The sequence below is a fragment of the Coenobita brevimanus genome, chromosome 51, assembly GCF_032717465.1.
Source record: "Coenobita brevimanus isolate Jiangsu-jjx chromosome 51, ASM3271746v2, whole genome shotgun sequence".
NCBI lineage: Eukaryota > Metazoa > Arthropoda > Malacostraca > Decapoda > Coenobitidae > Coenobita > Coenobita brevimanus.
This window is the reverse complement of record NC_137004.1, coordinates 23,407,552-23,434,423: the sequence shown is the minus strand read 5'-3', so window position 1 is coordinate 23,434,423 and position 26,872 is coordinate 23,407,552. Positions and strand designations below refer to the sequence as shown.

The following is a 26,872-nucleotide window of genomic DNA, read 5'->3' as shown; positions in this document are numbered from 1 at the left end:
CACACAAAGGAATGTCCAGAGTAATTCTAAACACTAAGGAAACCATAAAAAAAAAAAAAAAACATTGAAAACCAAAAAACACTCTACCTATACACCACTGTATGTACAGTACCCCTCCTGATTTTGGCACTGTTTTCAGGTCTATCTGCCACGTTTAAACATAAAAACACACATAGGTATATCCAAAGTAATGCTGAAAACCATGAAAAAAAAAAAAAGTGAAAACCAAAAAATCCTACCTACAGGTATACACTATTATGTACAGTACCCCTCCTAATTTTGGCACTGTTTTCAGGTCAGTCTGCCACATTTAGACATCATAACATACATAAGAATATCCAGAGTAATGCTAAACACCAAGAAGACCATGGAAAACCACTGAAAACCAAAACACACCCTACCTATACACGACTGTATGTACAGTACTCCTCCTAATTTTGACAGTGTTTTCAGGTCAGTCTGCCATATTTAGACATCAAAACACACACAGGAATATCCAGATTAGTGCAGAACACCAAGAAAACCATGAAAAAAAAATTGAAAACAGAAGAACACCCAACTTATGCACGACAGTACCCCTCCTAATTTTGGCACAGTTTTCAGGTCAATCTACCATATTTAGATGTCAAAACACACACAGGAATATCCAAAATAATGAGAAATACCAAGAAAACCATGAAAACAAAAAAAAATGAAATCCAAAAAACACCTGACCAATACACGACTGTATGTACAGTACCCCTCCTAATTTTGGCACTGTTTTCAGGTGAATCTGCCACATTTAGACATCAAAACACACGTGATTAATCCATATTAATGCTAAACATCATGAAAATAATTCATAAGCAACCAAAAACCACACAAAAACTGACAACGGTTTGAAAATCTGTTGCCTGTGATGAGTGATTGCTCCTGGGACTCAAAAAAAAAATTCCATGCCCAAATATCCCACCGTAAATTAGTTGTATTGGTGTAAATTGTATACCATCATCTTCAATGGTGTTTATACTGTATGATAAGCTAATAAAAAACCATAAAACTGACAAGCTGGAGTATGAAATTCAAGCAGGAATAAAGTGTTCAAGAGCAAAACTTACCTTCATATAACTTCCCACCATCCTGATTCAAAATTTTGCCAGCATCTTCCAAAAGTTAAGCACATGCCTAGGTGCAGGATTTCATGAGCTTTCTCGTGGTCACCACGGAATTTCCATACGACCAGTAGTACAGTAAAACCTCGATATAACGGACTTCAGTAGACCGGAAATAGCTTTTATTGGACTCGAGGAGCTGTCAGACTAAATTCCTATATACCTGTATTGGAAAAATCTGATAAAGCCAGAAGCAGTCAGGACTGCCTGACCACTTCACGTATGTTCACCACAATAAAGTAAATAAAAGACATGTTTATCAGTGTACAGTACAGTAGTAGTATATATATTATACCATTTGCTTAATGTTTTGAAGTTATAACAATGAAATTGAGGAGAGGATTAGACAGGCTTGGCAAGCTGTTGGAATGTTGAAATCTGTTTGGAATAATAATTTGCTTTTGGTACATACTAAAGTGAAAATTTACAAGTCCATGGTTAGACCAATTTTAATTTACAGGCATGAGTCATGGTGCAGTACAATTGCAACTGATCAGAAAGTATTAGGATTTGAGAATATAATACTGAGAAGGATTCTTGGGGTAAATTGCCAAGACAGAGTTACAGATGCAAGAGTAAGGGATATTACAAGAGTGGAACCAGTTAATGAATATGTGAGACTGTCTTGCTGGAAGTGGCTGGGGCACATATACAGAAAAGAAGGTAGTTTAATACAGGATGTGCCAGAGTGGACTGCTAGAGGAAGAAGAGGTAGAGGTAGGCCGAGGGAAACCTGGTTGAGGACAATGAAAAAAGCGGGAGAGGAGTGTTGGTGGGACATGGAGATGGCAAGAGACAAATATTGGTGGAGAGAGTCCATTGAGGCCCTATGCATCCCGTGGGGTGCCACAGGAAATGATTGATTGATTGACAGTACCACAGTGATAGTCAAAACAGTTTAAAAACCGTTCATGCGATCAGGACTAGTGTCTGATTTATCGGAAAAGTCAGAGTTAACAGGGGGAAGTCCGGATGTTGCTTTTATCAGAATTTCGCATTTTTCGGAATGGCTTGGGCCCCAATTAGTCCGTTATAGTGAGGTCTTACTGTAGTTGAATAAATCACACAAAACTTTGAAAACTCACGAGTCAGTGCTATCATCATGGAAGAGAGTAGAGACTGAGGGAGTGAGGGGCGGAGCCAGGAGGGTATGGAGGAGGGAAGGGAGGGGGGGGGGAGATAAGGCTGTGGCCAGGATTCTCCACCTTCTGTCAACAGCAGATGGGCGCTTATGCCGTACATTTACTCGTGGCTTGCGGTGTGTTAGACACTGAGTTGCCATGCGGAAACACAACGCATCGTGACCGGAGGACGTTCAACCTTCGATAGAGAGGCAAATGGCCGCTATCACTGAACATGTACTTGTGGCTTGTGGTCTGGGTTCGATGGAGGTCGCAGTTGGGAAAGACTCAGCCCCCGTGGCTGTGCGATATTAGACATTTGGTGGGGAATGCGCACACATTTTGACACCGCTTGTGGGTTACAGTCATATTACTCGGGTGCTGGAGGTTTGTTGGGAGTGATAGGACAAGCGTGCGATTTTGACCATTCAGTACAGGGTCAGACGGACATTTTATCTCTGGTTGTGAGTTACAGACTACTTCCCGCTCATGGCTCAAGTCCAGTGGCCACAATACCGAATGTTTGGACATGTCAGCTGGCCAGCCGAAGTTCTTGGGCACTTTTACGTCCGGATAATAACAAGTAAATTCGGATAATGGTTTAATAGAGCCAAAGCCCAACGTCCAGATACTGAACATGTTCGGATAATGAAGGTCGAGATAATTGAGGAATCACTGTATATATATATATTATACATCTATATACTCGTGTGTGTGTGTGTGTATATATATATATATATATATATATAATATATATATATAAACAGACTTCAATAGACTGGAATTTACTTTTATTGGAAACGAGGGGCTACCAGTCTAAATTCTTATACTGTAATCCCTCCAGCATCCAGTGTAATAGAGCCAAAGACGTGTCCGGAACTTGGGTTTGTCCGGGACTTGGGAAGATGACTCCTGGACAAGTACTTATGTACCCTAACCAAGCCTAACTCAGAAAACCACCTACATAACTCCCCACTGGACATGCATAGCACCTATTTAAGACCCTATTCACACAAATAAGGGACAGAAAGCATGAAATAAATGAAAAGGAACCAGAGAATGAGGATTTAGAGGTGAGCATGGAAAATATTTAGCAGTATTCAGGGTATTTACAACACATCCATGGCTGTCACGAACAATAACCTTCCTCCTCTTAGACACTGACAGTACGAAGGTGCACCTGAAGCACGCACAGTAATCTAGTGTTGCACTGTACTTAATCCTTTGCACTCTGAATTCTAACTTCTTAACACTGCACATTCTTTTTTTACTTGTTCTGCACTTGAAACTCATCAGTGTTGCACTCTGCACTTAAGCCTTTGCACTCTGAATGCTAATTTCTTAACACTGCACATTTCTTACTTGCTCGTGCACATGAAACTCTCCACTGTACAGTAGCACTGTGCACTTATTCCTTTGCACTCTGAATTCTAATTTCTTAATACTGTCACATTCTGTTCTTAACACTGCACAACACTGTAAATTCCTGTTTGGTCTAGTGGTGAGTTTTTGCTGTGTATCCACTGTCAGAGTCCGAGAGTAGGTGTTGCAGGCAGCTGAGGGGCGCGTTGTTGGTACGTGGTGATGGACTGCCCACTGCAGACGACTCCGAAGACAGCCGCAAACTCATGTCCAGTGGCGACTTCACCGTGGCTGATATACTGGGCTGTGGCTTAGAGGTGGAAGGCCTGTCTTGGTGAGGCAGTGGTGTGGAGCCAGGGCTGGACACGACAGGGGTCACGGGCCTGAAGAAACTGTCAGTGGTTGATTGATGTAAAGAATGGCAATTCTGGTGATTGATGACGTGCTGCCTAAAAGTGCACACTTCCTCCACAAGTCCCAGGGGTCCCATCCCCAGGTGTTCAAGGTAGTCCAGAACAAACTCGACATGCCTCCAGAGTGCGCCCAGCTTGGGGATGGCTGGAGTGGTGGTGCGCTGAGAGGAGTCCTTTTCATTCTTGCTGTCCTTGTCGGAATCTTCAAGCTGGATACTTGTACCTGCAACTAAAGAGGAGAAAGTCTGAGCAAACAGATCCACCCCATCAGCAGAAGAAACAGCTACAGAGCCTTCAGAATAGAAAAGAGGAGGGAAGGATGATGAGGCAAAGTTGTTAGATAGGTCCTTGGCAAGGTGCCAGAAGGAGCGGGAAGAACTGGAGTTGGAAAGTTGAGAGCTTTTAGTACGGATGAAATTAATTTTAGCAGAGCGAAGAACAGACTTAGCACGATTCCGGGCAGAAACATAAAAAAGATGTGATTGAGGGGTGGGTTGGCTCCTATATCTTTTATAGGCCCTCTCCTTGTTGCGGATAGCGTTAGAACAAGCATGATTAAACCAAGGCTTTCTTGCATTAGTCGAAGGATATGAGAAAGGGATAATATAGTATATTATGCAAAGAAAGGGAGGATCATAAGTTAAAATGCATAATACAATATCCATAGTATACAAACAATATTAGCCCACTCAGTACAATGGTGCATATATTTTATTTGTAGTGCAGTATCTCCTTACAGTTTATTTTTTCAAACTGGGGTGGGGGGTGGTTAGAGAAAAGCCTTCATTTACTCCTTCATTAATAGATGTCTCTTTGAAGCTGAATAGTGTTATCAGTTAATAGCAGGAAAACAGTACAAAGACATCTGAGTACTCTAGGGAATTTTATGTGCAATAATTGTAATATATAGCCTGGTTAGAAAAAAAAAAAAGCTATTTTAGTCAGCTGATCCTGTCATTTCAGACATTTACATAACAGGCTTTATGTTTATTAAGTATATAGCTCAATACACTGTATCAGTAATTTAAGCGCCAATGTACATAAATATATATTTCTGTCTAGATGATTCTGGTAGAAATATATATTTATGTACATTAGTACTTAAGTTATTGAGCTAGTGTATTGAACTATAACTTTCCTGTATTTGCTTTAACTTCTCTTTTTATTTTCATACTATATAGAGTTTATTAGTTTATCTGTGGCTGTTAGCTAATTTCTTAAGCTTATCCTTGAAGGAACTTAGTCATAATCTGTTTCAGAGGGTATTGATTTCTACTTTGCAACTGAGCATGGAGCCCGTCATATGGTTGATTTTTTCACATCAGTTGTCCCATGTCGCTGGACCCAGTCAAAAAAACTCATCTCACATGATGTCCACTCAAATACATACAACTATAAGTTCACTTTCAGGTAAGTGGTCTTGGTACCAAGCTGGAAATATAATGGAGGTTCAAACCCCAGTGTAACATTGTAGTGTATGATACTCCTTTCTCATGAAATGCAGTGATCATGTACAGTAAGGTTAGGATATAATGTGCGATAGGTTCCAAGAATGTTCACGAATCAAATTTATATGTTATAATAATCAATGGAGAGTTTAGGGTTAGGTTCTGTGTCACAGAAAGAAGAGCAGAAAGTAGGGTTAGGTTCTGTGTGTGACCATTAAAAGCTGATAGTTGTCTGAACATATTTATTCCCTGATAAAAAAGTGTTTTTACTAACCAAAGGACTAATTGAATTATAACAAAGTTGGGAACAACTGAATATACAGCTGACACATCGGGAACACATGAGTAAACTGCAGACAGAGCAGTCTTTGTGTACCATCTTGTGAGCCACCTTAGAATGTCTTTGCATCACCAATTTACTTTAATCTTTTTTTTTTTTTTTAAATCCTAACCTTGATTATCCAGACTTAACCTAACCTAATTTATTTTAGTCTACCCATTCTGTCTATCAATCTGTTGCCAGACACCTTAATCCCGTACGGGGTAGCCACAAAAAAATCGCCTCCACGTCGCCCTTTCCCCCGCCATTTCACTGCCCCGCTCCCAACTCACACCCCCCTCTCTCATATACCTCTCCACTCCATCCCTCCATCTCATCCTTGGCCTCCCCCTCCCTCTCCCCCCCCTCCACCTCATTCACATACACTCTCCTCGTCAGTCTCTCACCCTCCATCCCATCTTTCCTGTCACTTCTTATTGTTTTTCTTTCCTTTACGGGTGGCTTTACATTGAGTGACAAACCAAATGGTTTCCTGTAAGCCATGAAACCATTTGCAACGCTGGGTGGGAACCATATAACCAAACCATACGTGTTCCCTACGTGTCAACAAGTGGGTTGGTGGAGGGTTAGTGTCCCTCCCTGTAAAACATATAACTCAAAGTCAAATGGCCACCCCTAACAGGATTATGGCGTCTGGCAAAAGATAGATAGATAGATTCAACATGCTTGCATGTGTCAGCCTTGGTCACCTAATGGCGGCTTTCCACACTGCTCAGTCTGTGGCAACCTCCCTGTTCAGTCCTTTATCCCTTAGGTCACACTGTGTGACCTCGTCTCAGGTCTTTTTCAGTCTGCTTCTCGCAGCCCAATCCCGGATGGTCATGCCTCTCACTTTCCACACTCAGTTGTCATTGCTATCCTTTCAACATTCCCAAACCATTTCAGTCTCTCTCTCCTCTTTATCACAGCAGCAATACACTCCTGTCCCACCCTTCCTCTTAATTCTTTAATTGTAAACCTAGCCCTCCCAGGCCTCACACTGAATCATGCTACACTTTCATCTAATCATTGTCATTTCTGTGTTTGGCCTCATGAATGTCCTTTTCTTTTACTGCCCAGGCCACACTATTATACAACGCTACATTCCTAACGCATGCCAGATACAAAGATCCCTTTGGCCGGAGGGAGAGACCTCTCAGTGTCAGAAATGGCAACAGCGTCCTGAACTTCCTCCAACCACTCCATACCTTACCCACAGACTAAGCTTCAGCCCCACCTTCAGAACCTAGCATGTCCCCCAAATAATGAAACTCCCACACACTCGAGAGACTCCCCAGCATGAGCAGTCCTCTCACATCTGACAATCGCTACATGCTGTTCTTGACACATTGCACACACACAATCAGTATTATCTTGAAGTCTACCTCCAGTGCCACTACAACATATCAGTGTACTACAGTAGTTACCCCTAATTCATCATTCATTGATTCTTTCATCTAATCATCAATCAGTAATTTATCAGTAATTTGTATTTGTGTACTTTGTTTATATTTCCTGGTAACTACTCCCTGTACTGTTATTCTTTCAGTGTGGAACTAGTGCCAGTTTGTAAGGACAGTGTGGTGTGTCTGCACAAGAAGCTTGCTCATCAGTTGGGTGGTATAAGTCAAGTGTGTGTGGTCCAGCGTGTCACCAATCATATTTGCCTTATTGATCCAGCCTCTGCCCAATGTAAGGGACTAAAATGTTTTGTCTTTTAAACATTTTATGCTTGTTGACTACTACTAATCCTGTTATATATGTGTTAAATATTCATTAAGTGTGCCATTTTATGAATTAGAAAAATGTGAAGTGTGTTGACACTTTTTATGCTTTCTTATGCCAGGCAGTGCAGTACACTAATACCTTGTGTGGGGGAGGGTGGGATGCTGTAAGAAATGGAGAGGGTTGGAGAGAATACATAGTGAATTTTACAAGAGGCAAATTGAACCTCCAAGTGCCCTGGGAATTTCCCAGCTCTTGAACCCAGAGAGGGTTAAGATGAAAACCTTATTGTTTGTCAGATATCATCATAATCCCTGCCCATGTTTCCACACAAAATGATGATACAAAGTAGGATCCAGAAATAAGGATTTAGAAAGCAGGAAAGTGGGACAGTAATTAGTAGCATGCTCTATGAATCTAGCCACGTAATCATTCGCAAACCATTCAAGCCTCTGGAATCATGTCTCAGCATCACAGTTGTCCCTTGAAAACTCATGGTCCAGGGCATAATTGAACAGGTTTGCACTCTAGTTCTAATGCACTATCTATACAAATTCCCAAAGAGGGACTTAAACAAATGGTGTTAATCACAGACAGGAACCATGTGAAAAAATTCATCAAAACATGTCTTTGCAAGATGGTGACATTGTACACCTTTGGACTCGATATCCAGCACATCTGGTGGCTAACTCATTTGACATCTGGGACATTCATAAGCATGTTCTAGGTGCATCCTGGTATTCCAGGTATCTGGCCTTCCAAGGGATCTGGGTCCGATATCACCTCACAAAGCTGATTACTGTAATTATGTTTATGCTTATGTACTTGTTTAACTTCTTCACTGTGGTTAAGGTGGCGAAAGTGAGCCCCTGTTGCAGCAATCCACCCAAAAGTTTCCCATTTTATGTTCGGTAATTTTTGTATTAAAAAAAAAAAAAAAAAAAAAAAAAGCACAATAAAGCTAAACCCTTCTATTTACCCATGGGCACTTCAGTGAAAGCCTAGATGCTCTACATAGTTATGGAGAGAAGTGGAAGCAATGTCATTTTTGGTGTGTTTGTTCGTCTCTGACACTGTCCATCATCCTCAATGACCCACCGTCGCCCATCACCCTTCACTTCACCACCATGCACCACTATTTGCATCACTTAGGTTTGCACTGTAGTGTATGTGCCACTTAGCACTTAAATATCATTATCTTACAGACATTACTGAATAATGTAGTGTTATATTGAGCAGTGAATAACTAGTCAGTAACAGTAAGTAATGCTAAACTTACCAAAATATATTTATATAGCTTACACCAGACACATTAATTTACCAAGTACACTCGACCCTCGATTTGGCCGACCCCTATTTCCCGGATTTCAGATTCCCCGGATACGGGCTGAGGCCAGACAATATTATCAAATTCCAGACAAATGCCTGTACAGGTCCGGGATTCTCAACAAAAGTCTGGCCATTATTCTCTCATATAAAACTATAAGCAGTCTGCGGCACAACAAGGTTTTGACTTGATAAAGGCCATTTGTAACACACACAAAAAATTATTTTCATACATGAAACACATCTTGGCTACCAACCTGCTTCACACCACCAGCTCCTAACTCATGGCAGTATCCCATTTGCCTCTTACCTTTCTCAAATGTCACTATAATTAGTTTATTGCATAAACAGTAAAGTTTAAGGAAGGCTTGGACACAATAATATTCATAGGTAATAAAAAATATATATTACAGAAAAAGCCAGGGGAATCCATTCCTTCTCACCCAGCTCACCCGACTCGGTGTGACTAAATACCAAATCGGCACTTTTCACTGGAAAATATTTTAATTGTTTTTTTTGCCCAGTGGATCATACCACCTAATTATCTGGAATTGGCAAAAAAAATTGAACCTAATATAACTTAATAAAAAAATTAGGTTTCATAGCTAAAATGCACGAATGTTAACAGATATTTCCCCTTCAGATCGTCAGTGTTTGTATCTCGGTCAGCTGATAAGTGGTTGGCCAATATTAGCAGATATTTCCCCTTCAGATCGTCAGCACACCTTGACAGACTTCTGTTTTGCATAAATATTTATTTTGAGTACAAAATAAATGTATCTGCATTGTAAATCGGTATTTATCCAAAACAAAAGTCCGTCAGGGTGAGTTGTTACGCTAGAGGCAAAACACTTCTGCTACCTTTAAGAAATTGTCACTCTGAATCCTGATTTTCTATTAATAATTAAATTAAGCACAAACTTTTGACTGACTTTCAAATAATTAGGTGTGGAAACCTATATGGTGATAAAGATTAAAATATTTTTCAGTTAAAATTGCCAATTTGGTCCAAGATTGCACGTTTGTATCTCGGTCAGCTGATTAGTGGTTTGCTGACCTTGTGGTGCTCCATTCCTTGCTCACTTTCATCTTTTTCCTCAGCTTTCTGATAATCGCACCAACGGTTTTTAAAGAGTTTTCAGTACCATTGCAGTACTGTACTGTATTATACCTTCACTACAATAATCAAATGGTATAATATATATAAAATAATACTGTACTGTACACTGACAGACATGTCTTTTATTTACTTTATTGTGTTGAATATAGCTGAAGAGGTCAGGCAATCCGGACTGCTACTGTATATTGGACATTTTCCGATATACAGTACAGTACACCCTCATTATCGACGGGGGTTAGGTACCTAAGATACCCGTCGATGCCTAAAACTGTCGATACCGATTTTCGTCTGGTCAGGTACCCTTTGTTTATATATTTTAGTATCCCTTCAATCACACGTATGTAATATGCAGTTTAGTTTTAGTGTTTCTTAGAAATAAATTAGTTAGGCAATTGAAAAACTGAATATCATAATAAAACTACTTATATTAAGTAAAGAATTATGGAAAAATAGCATAATCTCTGATGTTGATGCTTAGTGGTCGTACACTGGACCTCAACTTGTAATGGCTGCTGTATCATCACTTCTCTCTCCACTTACACCTCACTCCATCTAAAAATAAAAGACGAAACCAGCAGTTGTAGCCATCCATACGTTTACATAACCGAGTGTGTAAAAAAAAAAAAAAAAAAAAAAAAAAAAAAAAAACGAAAGCAGCAGTGGTGGTCATTCATACATTCTAATAACTGAGAGTGTGAGGCAAGTGTTACGTTAGATCAGCTGTTCGCACCGATCTTCACAACACACGCGTGGTGCTGCTAGCTCATACCAGAGAGACCACGCTCTCCTATTTACTTTCATTCTCAAGAGCTTCCTTTCATTCTTGATATTCCACTTCTCCCAGACCTAAATTTTCACGACTGTATGGCAGTTTATGCTATCAAAGATGAATCTTAGCCTAGCTTTCGCTAGGATCTTCTTTTAGGAAATATCAACTCTCCTTATGCTCGTATATTTCATATTTAATCTCTGCTTAACTTTTGCAAGAAATATCCTTTATTGACAAAAAATCCAACTCGTCTTTAACATTATAACAAATGATACAGGAGCATGGGTTTTATCATATGTCCTGCTGCATTACCACACAACAGCACAGACACACGATCTTTTGCTGCTTTAAAGCCTGGCGCACTTTTCTCCTCCTTCGAAATGTACGTTATTTTAGGCATTTTCTTCCACCACAGGCCTGTTTCGTCCGCATTAAACACTTGTTCAGGCCTGTACCCTTTCTCCCTTATAAGTTCAGCAAAGTCACGTGGGTACGATTCTCCTGCTATCTGATCTGCTGAAGCTGCTTCACCAGTCATCCTAATGTTATGTAGGCCATACCTTTTCTTAAAATTCTCGAACCAGCCCTTGCTGGCCGCAAATTTCTTTTGCCTAGAAGCACCAACATTACTAGGCCTATCACCATTGTCATTACTTTCATCACCATCATCACTATTTTCACCTGCCTCACTTTCATCACCATTATCTTCACCAACACCATTGCTTTCACCAGCAAACCGAGCATAGAGTTGTTTTGCTTTGTTTCTGATGAACTGGGAGTCTAGCGGCACGTGTCGACGGTTTAAGTCCTCAATCCAAATATTCAGTGCCTTTTCCATTTTCACCAAGGCATCATCTCTCACATGCATCGTTACTTTAGCCGATCCTGGTGTGCACGAAGCCAGAGCATCTTTAATGTCTTTTGCTCTCCGTTTTATGCCACGAACACTTGACTCATTCATGCCATACTCGCAACCAACCGCTGCATAGCTCATTCCACTTCTAAGTTTTTGTAATATTTCGTTCTTTACTTCCAAGGTAAGTACTTTCCTTGCTCTCTTGGCTGCCTTATTTCCAGTTGGAGTGTTACAAGGGCGCTTCGGAGCCATGATGATCGCGAAAGCACGATAGATGTGGCCGAACACGATATGAGAACAACAGACAAACGTGTACTGATGCTGTTGTTTGTTGGGTCGGCGGGAACGTGCCGCGAGCAGCCAGACACCTGGCGGGATGGCGCGCAAACTTGCTAGGAGGTGCCAATACAATTCTTTATTTTTTTATTTTATTAATAATAATAATTTAACTCCCAGGAGAAAAAAAAACCGTCGATAATCAAATCTGTCAATAAAAAAAACGTCGATAATGAGGGTGTACTGTATAGGAATTTAGTCCGGTAGCTTCTCGATTCCGATAAAAGCGAATTCCAGTCTATTGAAGTCCACTATGTTGAGGTTTTACTGTATACTAAAGAATTTAGAGTGCTATATAAAGTAATGAAACTCTGGAATATTTGGGATGTTTCCGATTTGGTAACTGTTGTTTCTAGGAGCAGGTAGCAGCATGTCCTAGAATGTTGGAGAAGCAAGGAGAGTTATAAAAGTATGGGGGAGAGGATGGGGGAGAGAATAGGGGAGTTTCAGTTTATTTTTACTTGTGGCCTTTTGAAGTTAGCATAGTTCTGAAGTTGTGAAGCAGACAGTGTATTTACCATCTATCTATCTATCTATCTGTCTATCTGTGTATGTGTTGCCAGATGCCTTAATCCCAGAAGGGGTGGCAACAAACAAAATCGGCTCCATGTCACCCTGTCCCCCACCTTTTTCCTGCCCTGCTCCCAGCTCACACACCCCTCTCTCATATGCCTCTCCACTCCATCCCTCCATCTCATCCTTGGCCTCCCCCTTCCTCTTCTCCCTTGAACCTCACTCACATACATTCTCCTCATCAGTCTCTTGCTCTCCATCCTCTCCACATGGCCAAACCACCTCATTGCGTTTCTCCTGACGCTTCTATTACATCCACATCCACACCACAACGCTCCTTTGCTTCCTCATTTGTCAGTCTGTCTCTCCATGTGACTCCACATGCTCCTCTCAAATAACTCGTTTCCACTGCTTTCACTGTTAACTTGTGTCCCTCCAACAAGGTCCAAACTTCACATCCGTACATTAGAGTTGGTATCAGAATACTGTCAGGCAGTAACTTTTTCACTTGCATGCTTACGTCCCTGTTTCTTATCACTGTTTTCAAAGAATCAGCAACCTTTCTTCCTTGTTGTACCCTTTCAAACACTTCACCCTCTGAACTTCCGTCCCTACTCATCACATTACCGAAGTACTTAACCCTTACACTGCGGGCATGTTTCCCAATGTTTTGCATGTCCCGCGGGGTTATTCGGGCTCCAACAGACTCTCAAGAAATATTTGCCAAAAATCAGTTATTAGTCCTAGAGTATTAAAATTACATATGCATATGGCACATACCTTCAGCTTTCTCCTGGGATGTTTGTTGAGCCTTCGTCGATTACCGTAGGACTTGTGGAGACCTCTGAAGTTGGGTAACGAAGTCTCCACTTTACACTTCCCGACAACCCGTAATATGATTACCACAGCCAGATATTAACATTATAAACACTACTGTATGATTATCAAGTAGTTTGGGATCCATACTCCAAATAAAAAACACTGTGAAAGCAATGAAAATTACGAGCGCGTATGACCTTCCCACTTGCGCTAGTTCGCTGTTGGTATTGTCATTTATTATTCATAAAACCCCTCACACTTTATATTTCTATTACTATATAACACTTATATATATCTGGAGTCTTTATCCATAAGTTTCCTTCAGTAGTATTAGTTTATTGTCACTGAAGTCATTCAATTTTTCATTCAGTAAAATACGTAGAGAGCCACGGATTCACCTTCACTGTTATAACATCAAGTATTTGTACTCATATTCTTATATTACTAATTACTTACATTTCTATTTACATTTTCTATTGTATTTTCAATATTTATGCTTCTATTTTACTTACACTATGTTATTCACTGTCACTTTCAGTAACATAAAACTATATTACACTGTTCAATCATATGTACTGTACATCCATTGCTTTCACTTGCTATTTACACATTATTTTCACATTACTTTCCTCTCCCACTTGCACTTTTAGAACTGCTTCTGGCTGTGGTAATCAAAGAAGCAGGTAACACAGAGGGGAACCTGGCACTCAGCGCATTGCCAAGAGGTGTGTTTGTGCTCAGGTGTGAGTCGGGTGGTATGTGCACACACCTGGCACCTGCGGATTGCAGCCTTCCTCTTGCCTGTGGCAGGCATTTGCACCAGTCTGTGCCGATCCATGTACGCCCTCTGCTCAAGTCTGTCGGGAAGTGTTACTGGATGGCGCCTTGGAGTTGCTGCTGTCACCTTACCATATCTTTCCAGCAGCTGCTGAACACAAGTCCTGGCAAACAACTTCAGGGAGAAGGACTTTGGTGGCTTGACCTTCGTCTTGTACAGGATGAAGGCGTTCAGCATCGTCATGTCTATGAGATGCAGAAAAACTTTCCTGTACCACCTACTATTCTTCCTGAGGCAGTCGATCTCTCCAATCATCATGTCGGACTTGTCCACCAGCCGCATGTTGATATTGTAGTCTAACACAGCATCAGGTTTCCTCAAAGGTTCGCCTGTCCTACGGTCGACCTTCCCACTTTCTGTCATTTACCCCTTATGTACTGTGGTGAGCATGTGCACGACCCTCTTGTCATGCCACTGTATTGCCAGCATCTTCTCAGACTTGCGTAGGTGCATGTCTCCTCGCTGCAAGGTTCCTGCCTCTGGGAATTTAGGGAAGTGGGCACGATTACTTTTCACAGTGCCTCAGGAGCCGATGCTGTGCTCTGAAAGGTATTTGGCAAGTTTCGGTGCTGTATAATAGTTGTTTGTATACAGCACATGATTCCCACCAAAATACCTTTCAAGGAGCACTTTCACTACACAGCCTGAGAAGCCAAGGGGGTGTGTTTTATCAAGATCGACAGTGCTGGCTGAATAAATGACGAAGTCAAGGATGTACCCCGTCTTTCAGTCGCACAGTACAAAGAACTTGATTCCAAAGCGATGGCATTTGCTTGGAATGTACTGCACAAACATAAGACATCCTCTGAACAAAACCAAGGAATCGTCAATGACAACCTTCTGAAAGGGGTGGAAGAATGTCATAAACTTATCTTTCATTCTGCTCAGAATCTCCCGGATCTTCCAGAGTGGGTCGGTTTGGGAAGGTACATCGTTGTCGGCAAAATGCAGGTTTCCCATGATGTTCCGGAAGTGATCTCTGGCCATGTACTTATTGAAGGTGGGTGAGGGTAGTAAGGGGTCCATGGACCAGTATTCTTCCAACTCATGCTTCTTTGAGTGTGGCATGAGAAGCATGAGGGCGAAGAACACATGCAGTTCCTGCACTCCCAGCATGGACCACTGTTGCATCTTGGCTGCACCTGTACCACATGCAGCATGTTGTGATTCATACCTGTTGGTCTCATCACATATGTGCTGCATGACTTCGTCATTGAGGAAGGCCAAAAGGAAGTCCACACACTCAGCATCCTCGTCAAGAGTGAAGGCAGGCTGTACTCCTGAGGAACTCTCGTCAAAATCGAGATGTTCAGGGACGTGAAGGCGTCCAGGATCCCCCCCCCCCCCCTTTTTTTTTTTATGCGAGGAAGAAGGAACCAAAGGCCATGAGCCCGCAGTGGCGGTGTAGGGTGGGTGAGGGTGGAGGGTGCCTGTGAGGCAGATTTATCACGTTCAAGGTCACTCGCACTGACCTTGGGTTGCCATACAGCACTAGCAGCCCTTACTCCACTAGCAACTCTACTTTTACGGGTCAGGGATTTACCTCTTCCTCTACGGCCTGCCATCACTGTTGATGCTGGTGGTGACTCCGACGACGAAGACTCCAGAGATAATTCAGCAGAAGAAGAGGAAGAAATGAGTGAAGTGGGGCTTGGGGAACGGGGAGGTGAATCAACTCGAGACTCATGGCGGGCTGGGTCACATGGGGCCATTGTTCCGGGGCAGACCCGCCGCCTTTTCACTCCCTTCCCAAATTCCTTCCCTTGCTGCACTAACGGCTCCTTTCCCTTGGAGCTAGGGATAACTTGGGACACTGAAGCACTTGTACTAGTAGTTTCTGGCACGATTTCCTCACCCAGCTCATCACACGAATCCCCCGTAGGGTCAAAATCACTCTCCATCATCACCATTGATAATTCTGCTAGTTCACGTTCCACTGCAGAGTCACTTAGTCCTTTCCTGCTTCCCCCACGAGTTTTTCTGGGTTTAGAGGTCACGGGGCCCTTTGCAATGGGTGCAGAAGCGGCAGAAATGGCGGGGCGCGAGTGCGACATGCTTTGACCATAGCGGAGAACAAGGAACTAAATGCCGCGGCTTATCTGAGAAGGCAAGGGTTGACAGTGACAGTGGGGCTGACAGCTGCTAACTTACATGCTAATAAATTATTGGTAGAAAATCTTGGCAATACATAAAGAAATAGGTAGTTCCAGGTGAATGTAAATGTCACGTAGGCTTCTCCCTTTCTTCCTGATATATATTTTTATTACAGAAATTGATTACAAGGCATAATTCAAAGGGGAAATTACCGTGGTAATGTAGCGAATGAATGCATGTGAGGTGTTGTCAGGTGATAATTAGCCAATTCCTGGTGTATACCACTATCACTTACCTTATTTTTTTTTGGTATATATTATTTTGTATAAGTATAGGGCATAGGGCTTATTTCAATGGATGAAATCTGTGGAAAAATCCGGGGGAGATTTACTTAGCGCAGTGCGGCCGGGGAGGTGAGAGGACAGGGTAATGGAGGGGAGGTAAGGAGGGGAGTCAGGAATGGGGGAAAATGGCTAAAATGTCAACAATGGATGGGAGTACAGATGAGATTTGGAGTGCTGACTAGTGTTGGACATTGGCAGTACTGATAGATGATACAAGCCACCACTTGAAAGCCCAGGATAATTGAAAATAACACAGATTCACAAAAGTGACGCCCCGCGGTATGATCTATTGCGCCCGAGCGTCACGAAAGTGATGCCCTGCGGTTAAGGGGTTAAACACACTCACATTTCCATTTCCTCCTCATCCAACCTTACTGTATATTCACTGACTTCATTTACTTGGTAAAATTAAGATAACAGATGCGAGGAGCCTGTGTTATTACGCCCGAGTTGATCTTGTGTAAAGATCTAGATCTAGCTATTGTACACTGAAAGGCTGTTCCTAAGAATGATGATTCATTGGGTGTCATCCTTCCTGTACTGAGCTACTGCTCTTGGAGCCCGTGGCAGTGTGGGATGTGGATGTAACAATACTTTATATGTTTTAGAAGTCTGAAGACGGTAAGAATGAAACAAAAAACATGTCACTTCATTGAAGGAGTTCAAGCTTATATCTTAAAGTTAGCTACTAATATACTTTTTTTTTTTTTTTTTTTTTTTTTTTTTTTTTTTTTGTGAGAAGTCTGGAGACTAACAATGAAATGAAAAACACATCACTTGGTTCTAGGAGTTCAAGCATATATCTTAAAGTTAGCTACTAATATACTTATTATTAACTGGTGTCATGATAAAAACATCATTTGTATGAATGTGCATTGCTTTTCAGTGGCTGAGGTGAGCAGCACAGTATTTTGGCGTACTCCTTTTGCAACACTGTGCACAGCAAGGAGACTAACAGAGTTCATTGTGATGGATGTCTCAGAGGCTGATGTCCAACGATTTACTGGTCAGGGACAAATCTCCCACAAGGTATGCTTCCACATATCCATCATTTATTGAATTTAATGTTGTATATTTTTGCACATTTCCTGTAAATATTACTGTGATATCCAAATTACTCATTTTTAAGAACTTTATAGAAGTGTCACCTGTTTTTCCATTATCTTGCCCATTTATGTCATGGCAGGGTGTCCCAAGGCCACTACCGCAGCCACTGGTCAAGGCTGGTTGGTTAGGGGTCCCAGATCCATTGCCTGGACCTTGGGCTGTGCAGTGTGTGGGGCCTGTGGCATGTCACTCCCCTTTACTATTTTTACTGATTATGACGAAGTTAATGAAATTCTAAGCAAGCCTGAGGACACTAAACCACCTAGAGGAATCAGAGTAGCGTCGTAGAATGTGGGAAGTTTGAGGAGTAGAGCGAGGGTAGTGACTTGAGACTTTGGGTAGGAGGTGAGTGGATGTGGGATGTGTGCAAGAAGTCCAGTGTAGGGGTGGATTGGCCAGAAAGATTGTTGGGAGGGATTGTTGTTTTGGCATGGTGGTGTGGGTGTGTTGGTTGGGGAGAGATGGGTGGATTATGTCATGAATGTTATGAGAGTAAGTGATAGGATAATGGTAGTGAATTTTTTGTTCAGTGGGAAAATGTTTGCATTTATAGTGTCGTATGCTCCACAGGCAAGCTTGGATGGGGTAGAGAAGGGTAGATTTGAGGATGACTTAATACATGCAGTAAGTGGTATGGGGGATGATGAGATTATAGTTTTGGGAGGGGACATAAATAGTCACGTAGGTGAAGCAGCTCAAGAGTATGAAGGAGTACATGGGGGATGTGCACGTGGTTCAAGAAATGAGGAAGGAGAAAGGTTACTAGAATTTGGGAAGACAATGAACATAATTGTGTGCAGCACAAATTTTAGGAAGAAAGAGAGTAGGTTGATTACATACGAGACGGGGGGAAACAGCAGCCAGGTAGAATCTGGGTGACGACGCAGCGAGTTGCCTGGAACCACTGACTGACTTGCTTCTTCTTCATTTCTGCTACATTCACTGCCTTTCCTCAAACATTCTCTCTGTTGAGCATAACCTCTCCTCCTTTAAACCTGACCTTCTCTTCTTAACTGAGACTCAGCCATCTGAGGCAACTGATAGCAGACCTTCTCTGTATCCTCCTACTTTCTCTATACTGTACTCATTTCAAAGCCAAAGGTGGCTGTGGTGTATATGTATGCAGCGACTTATCTTGCTTTCATGTTCCTGAGCTTGTTTCTTCTGAACTGTCTACTCTCTGGCTTTGGCTTTCCTGTCATTCTCTGACAGAATATATCTGTTATTTACTTATCCCTAGATTTTTCTGACTATGAAAATTTTTTTGACTGTCTTACTTCTACAGTGCTTCACATCCTATCTGTTTCTTCTTTCTGTGAAACCTCCGTTCTAGGAAGTTTCAATGTTCACCACCACCTATGGCTCTCCTCTCCTTTCACTGATCCGCCAGGTGAACAAGCCTACATCTTTTCTGTCTATAATGACCTAGTGCAGCTTGCACAGCACCCTACCCGTATCCCTGATTGTCTCGGAGAGAGTTCCAACATATTTGACCTCTTCCTTACAACTTATCCTTCTGCTTTCGCTGTTAATCTTGCGTCTCCATTGATCTATTCTGATCACAACCTTATTATCTTAACCTGTCCTATCGCTCCAGTACAGCCTGCAGACCCTCCAAAGAAATGTCGTTTGTGGCACTTTGGAGCAGCAGATTAGGAGGCCCTCAGGCAGTACTTCTTTGATTTTCCTTGGAATGATTATTGCTTCCATGGCCAGGACCCATCTGAGTGTGCCTTGCACCTTACAGAGGATATTCTCTTGGGCATGGAAGCATACATTCCTTTCTCATATCCTTTGACTAATGCAAGAAAGCCTTGGTGTAATCATGCTTGTTCTAATGCTGTCCACAACAAGGTGAGGGCCTATAAAATGTACCTGAGCCAACCCGCCTCTGAATCACATCTTTTTTATGTTTTTGCCTGGAATCGTGCAAAGTCTGTTCTTCACTCTGCTAAAAATAATTTAATCCGTACTAAATGCTCTCAGCTCTCCAACGCGACTTCTTCTCATTCCTTCTGGCACCTTGCCAAAAACCTTTCTAACAACATTTTCTCATCATCTTTCCCTCCTCTTTTCTATTCAGATGGCTATGTAGCTATTTCTTCTACTGATAAAGCAGATCTCTTCGCTCAGACTTTCTCCTCCAGTTCCACCTTAGATGATTCCAGTGCTGTTCCTCCATTACTTCCTCCTTCTGTCTTCCTCATGGCTAACATTAAAATTTCCAGCTGATGTATTTTCTGCCGTCACTGGCCTCAATACTAAGAAGGCATATGGGCCTGATGGGGTCCCTCCTGTTGTCCTCAAGAACTGTGCTTCTGTGCTTACACTCCGCCAAGGTAAACTCTTTCACCTTTGTCTGTCAACTTGTACCTTTCCTTCTTGCTGGAAGTTTGCTCTCATTCAGCCTGTCCCGAAGAAGGGTGACCATTCCCAGCCGTCTATCACCCAGTTGCTTTGACATCCTGTATTTCAAAAGTTTTTGAGTCTGTTCTTGGCAGAAAAATTTTAAGGCATCTTTCCTATCACAACCTTCTTTCTGATCATCAGTATGAGTTCCATCAGGGATGCTCCACTGGCGATCTTTTCACCCACCTTTCAGACTCCTGGTCATCCTCGTTTGGGGACTTTGGTGAAAGCCGTGCCATGGCACTTGATATTTCAAAAGCTTTCGATCGAGTCTGGCATAAATTTTTAATTTCCAAACTGCCCATTTTACAGTTTCTATCCTTCTATCTGTTCCTTCGTCTATAGCTTCCTTTATGGTTGTTCTATGGCTGCTGTTGTAGACGGCCACCATTCTTCTCCTAGATTTATCAACAGTGGTGTTCGTCAGGGTTCTGTCCTATCACCAACTTTCTTCCTTTTATTCATCAGTGGCCTTCTAAGCTGTTCATCTAACCCTGTCCACTTATACGCTGATGATTCCACCCTTCACCTTGCCATTTGGTTCTTGCAACATCCATCTCAGAAGTTACTTCAACAAACAGGGGATGAGGCTATGGCACACCTAATGTCTGACTGGGGTAAAGATAATCTTGTTTTTAATGCATCAGAAACTCAGTTCTTACACCTGTCAATCCAACAAAATCATCCTCAGGATTACCCACTATTGTTTAATAAAATCCAGCTTAATCCGGCATCATCGTTAAACATATTGGGGATTCCATTCTCTTGGGATTTATTTTGGAAAGATCATGTTACATCTCTTGTGCAAAACCAACTCCGTACCTTCTTTACCCCTGCACAGTTGTTGACTTTATACATGGGTTTTTTTCACCCCCGTGTAGAGTACAACTCTCGTGTGGAGAGGCTCCCCACATACAGCTCTCCTCAACAAGATGGAGTCAGGTGCTTTTTGTCATATTGGGGCGCTCACCATCCACTCACTCAATGTATTGCTGCTCTCGGGTGTCTGCCCTGTCCTCTCCTCCATCCTTCTTTCCTTCCATCTTCTTCTGTCTTTCTTTCCTTCATTCTTTCTTCGTCCTTCTGCCTACGGGTGACTTTACACTCCCTCTTCTGTCTTTCATTCCTTCATTCTTTCCTCTTTCTTCTGCTTGTGGGTGACTCTACACTGAGTGACAAGCCAAATGGTTTCCTGTACACCAGGAAATTATTTACTACACTGGGTGGTAACCAAATAACCAAATTTTGGCGCCTGGTGGTTTAGTGGATAATTATTGTGCTCCAATCGGATTGAGCCAGTGAAGGTTTATATCCAAGGGGTGGTTGGGGTTTATTGCCTACATAATGCCACTCAGCGATGAGTGAGATTGGTCACTCTCATCTTAGATGTCAGGACCAACTGCCCAGCCCCGGGCTCCTAAGCTTCTCATGGGGCAACGTAGGATTGGATGATGGATGGATGGATGAACTCTCTTCCTCTTACTGGCTTCCTTCAACCTCTGTTTCTTTGCCACATTGTTGCATCTTCATCTCTTTTCTATTGCAGTACCAACATCAATAGCAGAACCCTTTAGATTGTTCCCTTTATGTGATGTTTACCATTTGTTGTGAAAACAATGTTGGTTTAACCCCTTAACCGCGGGGCGTCTCTTTCGTGATGCTCGTGTGCAATGGATTATACAGCAGGGCGTCACTTTTGCGATTCTGTGGTACTGTATTTTGAATTCGCCTGGGCTTTCAAGTGGTTGCTTGCATCATCTGTCTGTTCTGCCAGTGTCCAACAACAGTCAGTGCTGCTGATGTCATCTGTACTCCCATCCATTGTTGACAATTTAGCCATTTCTCCCCGTTCTTGACTCCCCTTCCTATCTCCCCTCCATTACCCTCTCCTCCCGCCTGCCCCATCTGTGCCACGCTACGCAAATCTTGCCCGGATTTTTCCACTCATTTCATCCATTGAAATGAGCCCTATGCCCTATTCTTATACAAAATAATATATATAAAAAAGAAAAAGGTAATTGATAGTGCCATACACTAGTAATTGGCTAATTATCACCTGGCAACACCCCACATGCACTCGTTCTTTAATTTTCCTTGTTTATTTCCCCTTGAAATATGCTGTATGACCCTTTCTCATAATAAAAATATATATAAGAAAGGAAGGGAGAAGTCTAAGTGATATTTACATTCACCTGGAACTACCAAATTTATTTTGTATTGCCTAGATTTCCTGCCAATCATTTCACAGCATATAAATTAGCAGCTGTCATCATGCTGACGTTGTCAACCCTTGGCGGCCCCATATCCGCCTCGTCATTCAGTTCAGTGTTGTCTCCTGAAATGAAACTATATCGCACTCACGCCCCTCCATTTCCACTGCTTCTAGAGGGCTCTGTGACCTCTACCCCTACTAAACCTCATGTGGGAAGGGGTAAAGGACTAAGTGACTCTGCTGTGGAATGTGAACTGGCTAATTTATCCATGATAATGATGGACAGTGACTACAATCTTTCTGGTGAATCGTGTGATGAGCCAGTGGAGGAAATGGTGATAAACTCCTAGTATGAGTGCTTCAGTTTGGCTCCAAGGGAAAGGAGCCCTTAGTTACTGCAATTGACAGTGTATAACATAGTGTTAATAAAATAGAAATGTAAATAATGTAAATAATATAGAAAATGTAAATAGAAATGTAAATAAAATAGAAAATGTAAATAGAAATGTAAATAATTACAAATATAAGAATATGAGTAATGACAGTGAAAGTGAATACTTTGTTCTCTGCGCCTGGAGTGAAAATAAACTACTATTACTGAAGGAAACTTATGGATAAATACTGTAGATATATATAAGTGTAATAAAGTAATAGGAATATAAATTGTTAGTGTGTTTATGAATAATATATGACAATACCAGCGGCGAAACATCGCAGGTGGGAAGCCTATACGCGCTCGTGATTTACATTGCATTCACAGTGATTTTTTTTTTGGAGTATGGATTCCAAACTACTTGAAAATCATAGACTAGTGTTTCTAGTGATAATATCAGGCAGTGGTAATCACATTAAGGGGTGTCGGGAAGTGTAAAGTGGAGGTTTTGTTACCCAACTTCAGAAGTCTCCACAAGTCCTATGGTAGTTGACGAAGGCTCAACAAACATCCCAGGAGAAAGCTGAAGGTATGTGCCATATGCATATGTAATTATAATATTCTAGGACTAATAACTGATTTTTGGCAAATATTTTTATAAAGTCAGTCGGAGCGTGAATATCCCCGCGTGAGGTGCACGGACCGCCTCCAACATGCCCATGGTTAAGGGGTTAATGCTGTAAAGTAGTGTTGGGGGAGGTGGGTGAAGTCAGAGGGTGACTGTTCATTGCGGTACCCTCTTTTTACAGTAACTAGTAAAATTCATGTATTTGTGAGAACTATCATTTATTATAGCCTTGCAGACATGTGGAACTCACAGTATATTTTTTAAATTGATTACAAACAATCAACCATGTTATGAACATTCGTGCCTGCTTCCCACAGCACCAGGTTGCAGAGGTGTGGGTTGAGCGAGCCAGTGACTTGGGTAACAACAACTTGGTATTCTGCAGGACACACCTTGGACACATCCTTAATCCTGGTGACACTGTTATGGGGTAAATGACTTGTTTTGTTAGTTTACTTTCCCTGTTTTGGAAGCCATAATGCCCTCATATTCTGATATTCATTTATGTTCTGGTATGCTGTATATGTATTACTTATTTGTCTTGATTTCACAGTACCATTAATTGTTGATATGTAAGAATCATTCCTGCATACTGTAGTAACATTTAAGATATAGACCAAGTTTATATATATATATAATTTTGCAGCACCTGTCAACTTATCCCTTACACCAAGCAGTTAAAATACATTACTTACCCAAAAAGTATTCACAATTTGTAATTTTTACTAAGATGATACAAGAAGTTTGGGATTCCTTGCAAGATTTGAATTTGTAGGCTTTGTCAGGTGGTCCACTCAGATAACTCATCTCAGCACTCACTCTTGGCTCATGTCCTTCCAGCAAAGCCTGAAGCTTCGTTTTCTTACTTATAGTGTGGGCATTACAGTACTGTCATGCAGTGACTTTATTTCTGTGCAAACTTCCCTATTCCTTTTCACCATCCTTGGTGTTATTGCAACCCTCCTACCTTCATGTATGCTTCTCACACTTATCCTCTAAGGTCATCCTTGCTTTGTTTCTTCCAGACTCATTCGCCAGGGTTTGCAAATTTTGACAGAATAGCGTCATTGGCAGATAAAAGTATTCTTTATAATTAACATAATCATCATCATCATCATCATTTAATCCTGTGTCTAATCCTGTGTTGCCCCATGATGAACGTAAGAGCCCGGGGCCAGGCTAGTTGGTCCTGACATTTAAGGTGAGAGTGACCAGCCTCACTCATCCCTGAGTGGCATTATGTGAGCAATAAACCCCAAACACCCCTTGGATATAAACCGACACGGGCTCAATCCGGTTAGAGCGCCCTAATTACCCACTAATCCACCAGGTGCCATAGTTTGGTTATATGGTTACCACTCACTGTAGTAAATGGTTTCCGGTGTACAGGAAATGATTTGGCCTGTTACTTAGTGTACAGTCACCTGTAGACAGAAGGAAAAGGAAAGAAAGAAGAAAAGAAGGACATAGAGTAAGGAAGGAAAGAAGGAAGGAAGAGAGGAAAGAGCAGCCACCCAAGAGCAGCACTACTTTGAGTGACTGGATGGTGACCACCCCCACCTACCACATCTATAATTGTTTTGTTCATTTTGTTTCATTCCTGAAGACTCGAACATGCTTGCATGAGTTGGCCTTGGTCACTTAATGGTGGCTGTCCATGCTGCCCGATCTCTGGCAGCATCACCGTTCAGTCCCTTATCCCTGAGGTCACACTCAGTGACCTCCTCCCAGGTCTTTTTTGGTCTACCTCTCACAGCCCTACCCTTGGCATTAACACTTCTCACTTTCTGCACCCGGTTATCATCCCCTATCCTCTCCACATGCCCAAACCATCTCAATCTACCTCTCCTCATCACAATACCAATACACCCCAGTCCCATCCTACCCTTCAACTCTCCAATCGTTAACCTAGCCGCCCCGGGCCTCACACTCAAGGATGCTGCACATCCACCTAATCATTGTCATTTCTCTACGTTTGAACCTGCGAATATCTTTTTCCTTTACTGCCCAGGTCTCAGTACCATACAGCATTACACTCCTAACACATGCTGCATAGAAAGATCTCTTGTCATGGAGGGAGAGCCCTCTCAGTGTCAGGAAAGGCAACAGCTCCCTGAACTTCTTCCAACCACTCCTCACTCTAGCCTCAGAGCTAGCTCCAGCCCCACCTCCAGCACATAACATGTCTCCCAAATAACAAAACTCTTCCACACACTCAAGAGACTCACCAGCAAGTTCAGTCCTTTCACTCCTAACAGTCTCCACCTGCTCTCCCCAACACACAACACACATGAAATCAGCGTGCCAGGGAGTAGACTGTAGCACCAGTCGAGCAGGGCAGTACTCCCAAGTTGGATGGAAAGCTGATGACATTGAGAGCTGGAGCTCTGGTCGTCAACCCTTGGGACTAGTTCCTGACCATCCCCCTTTGCCGTACTTTTTCATTGTTTCGGTAACACAGAGGGTAGGCCAGTATGTTCCCCAGGTAAAGTTTTTCTGTCAACACCAAACTACATGCACATTACACACTACACTTATTTTTCAGGAAAAAAAAAAAAAAAAAAAAAAAAGGCATCTAATAACCAAGTCTCAGAGTCTGGGAGGGGGGGGACATAAAAGCCCCCAACATCTGCCACTCTCCCAGTGACCACTCAGCGAGTTGCCTGGAACCACTGTCTGACTCACATCTGCTTTATTTCTGCAATATGCACAGCCTTTCCTCTAGCTATCTCTGTTGAGCACCACTTCTCCTCCTCTAAACCTCACCTCTTCTGAACTGAGACTCATCTGTCTGAGGCAACTGATTGCAAACCCTTTTCTTTATCCTCCTACCTTCTCTATATTCATTTCAAAGCCAAATGTGGCCATTGTGTATATGTGCGCAATGACTTATCTTGTTCTCATGTTCCTGAACTTGATTTTTCTGAATCCTGTACTCTCTGGCTTCAGTTTTCCTGTCATTCTCTGATCAGATATATCTGTACTGTTTACTGCCTATCTGTCTATCTATTGCCAGATGCCTTAATCCTGTAAGGGGTGGCTGTAAACAAATCACCTCCATGTCGTCTTGTCCCCCGCCATTTCACTGTGTGGCTCCCAGCTCACACTCCCCTCTCTCATATACCTCTTCACTCCATCCCTCCATCTCATCCTTGGCCTGCTCCTCCCTCTCCCCTCCTCCATCTGACTCACATACACTCTCCTTCTCAGTCTCTTGCTCTCCATCCTCTCCACATAGCAAAACCACCTCAGTCTGTTTCTCCTAATGCTTCCTATCACATCCACATCCACACCACAATGCTTCCTCACTTCTTCATTTGTCAGTCTGTCTCTGCATGTGACTTCATGTGCTCCTCTCAAATAACTCATTTCCACTGCTCTCACTCTTGACTTGCATCCCTCCAACAAGGTCCAAGCTTCTCTTCCATGTACCCCCCCCCCCTACAATATGTCTACCTCTGATGTATATATGCCCCCCCCCCCCCAATGCATACATGCCCCCACTAAGCTTGCTGACCTAGCACGCTTTCCCAGAGCCTAAGCCTGGGCAGAGGGCGTTACTGCGTCAGTTCTGAGCAGACACTCAAGA

General features: G+C 42.3%; 1 protein-coding gene across 1 annotated transcript in view; it reads left to right on the top strand.

The window, feature by feature from the left end:
* Nmd3 (60S ribosomal export protein NMD3) overlaps positions 1-26,872 on the top strand; it is an 86,936-nt gene that overhangs the window by 26,335 nt on the left and 33,729 nt on the right. Inside the window, exons 5-8 of the mRNA XM_080272764.1 lie at positions 5,307-5,457; positions 7,364-7,506; positions 17,441-17,583; positions 23,601-23,713. Of these exons, the coding sequence (XP_080128890.1) occupies positions 5,307-5,457; positions 7,364-7,506; positions 17,441-17,583; positions 23,601-23,713 (550 nt within the window). The remainder of the gene's footprint in view (positions 1-5,306; positions 5,458-7,363; positions 7,507-17,440; positions 17,584-23,600; positions 23,714-26,872) is intronic.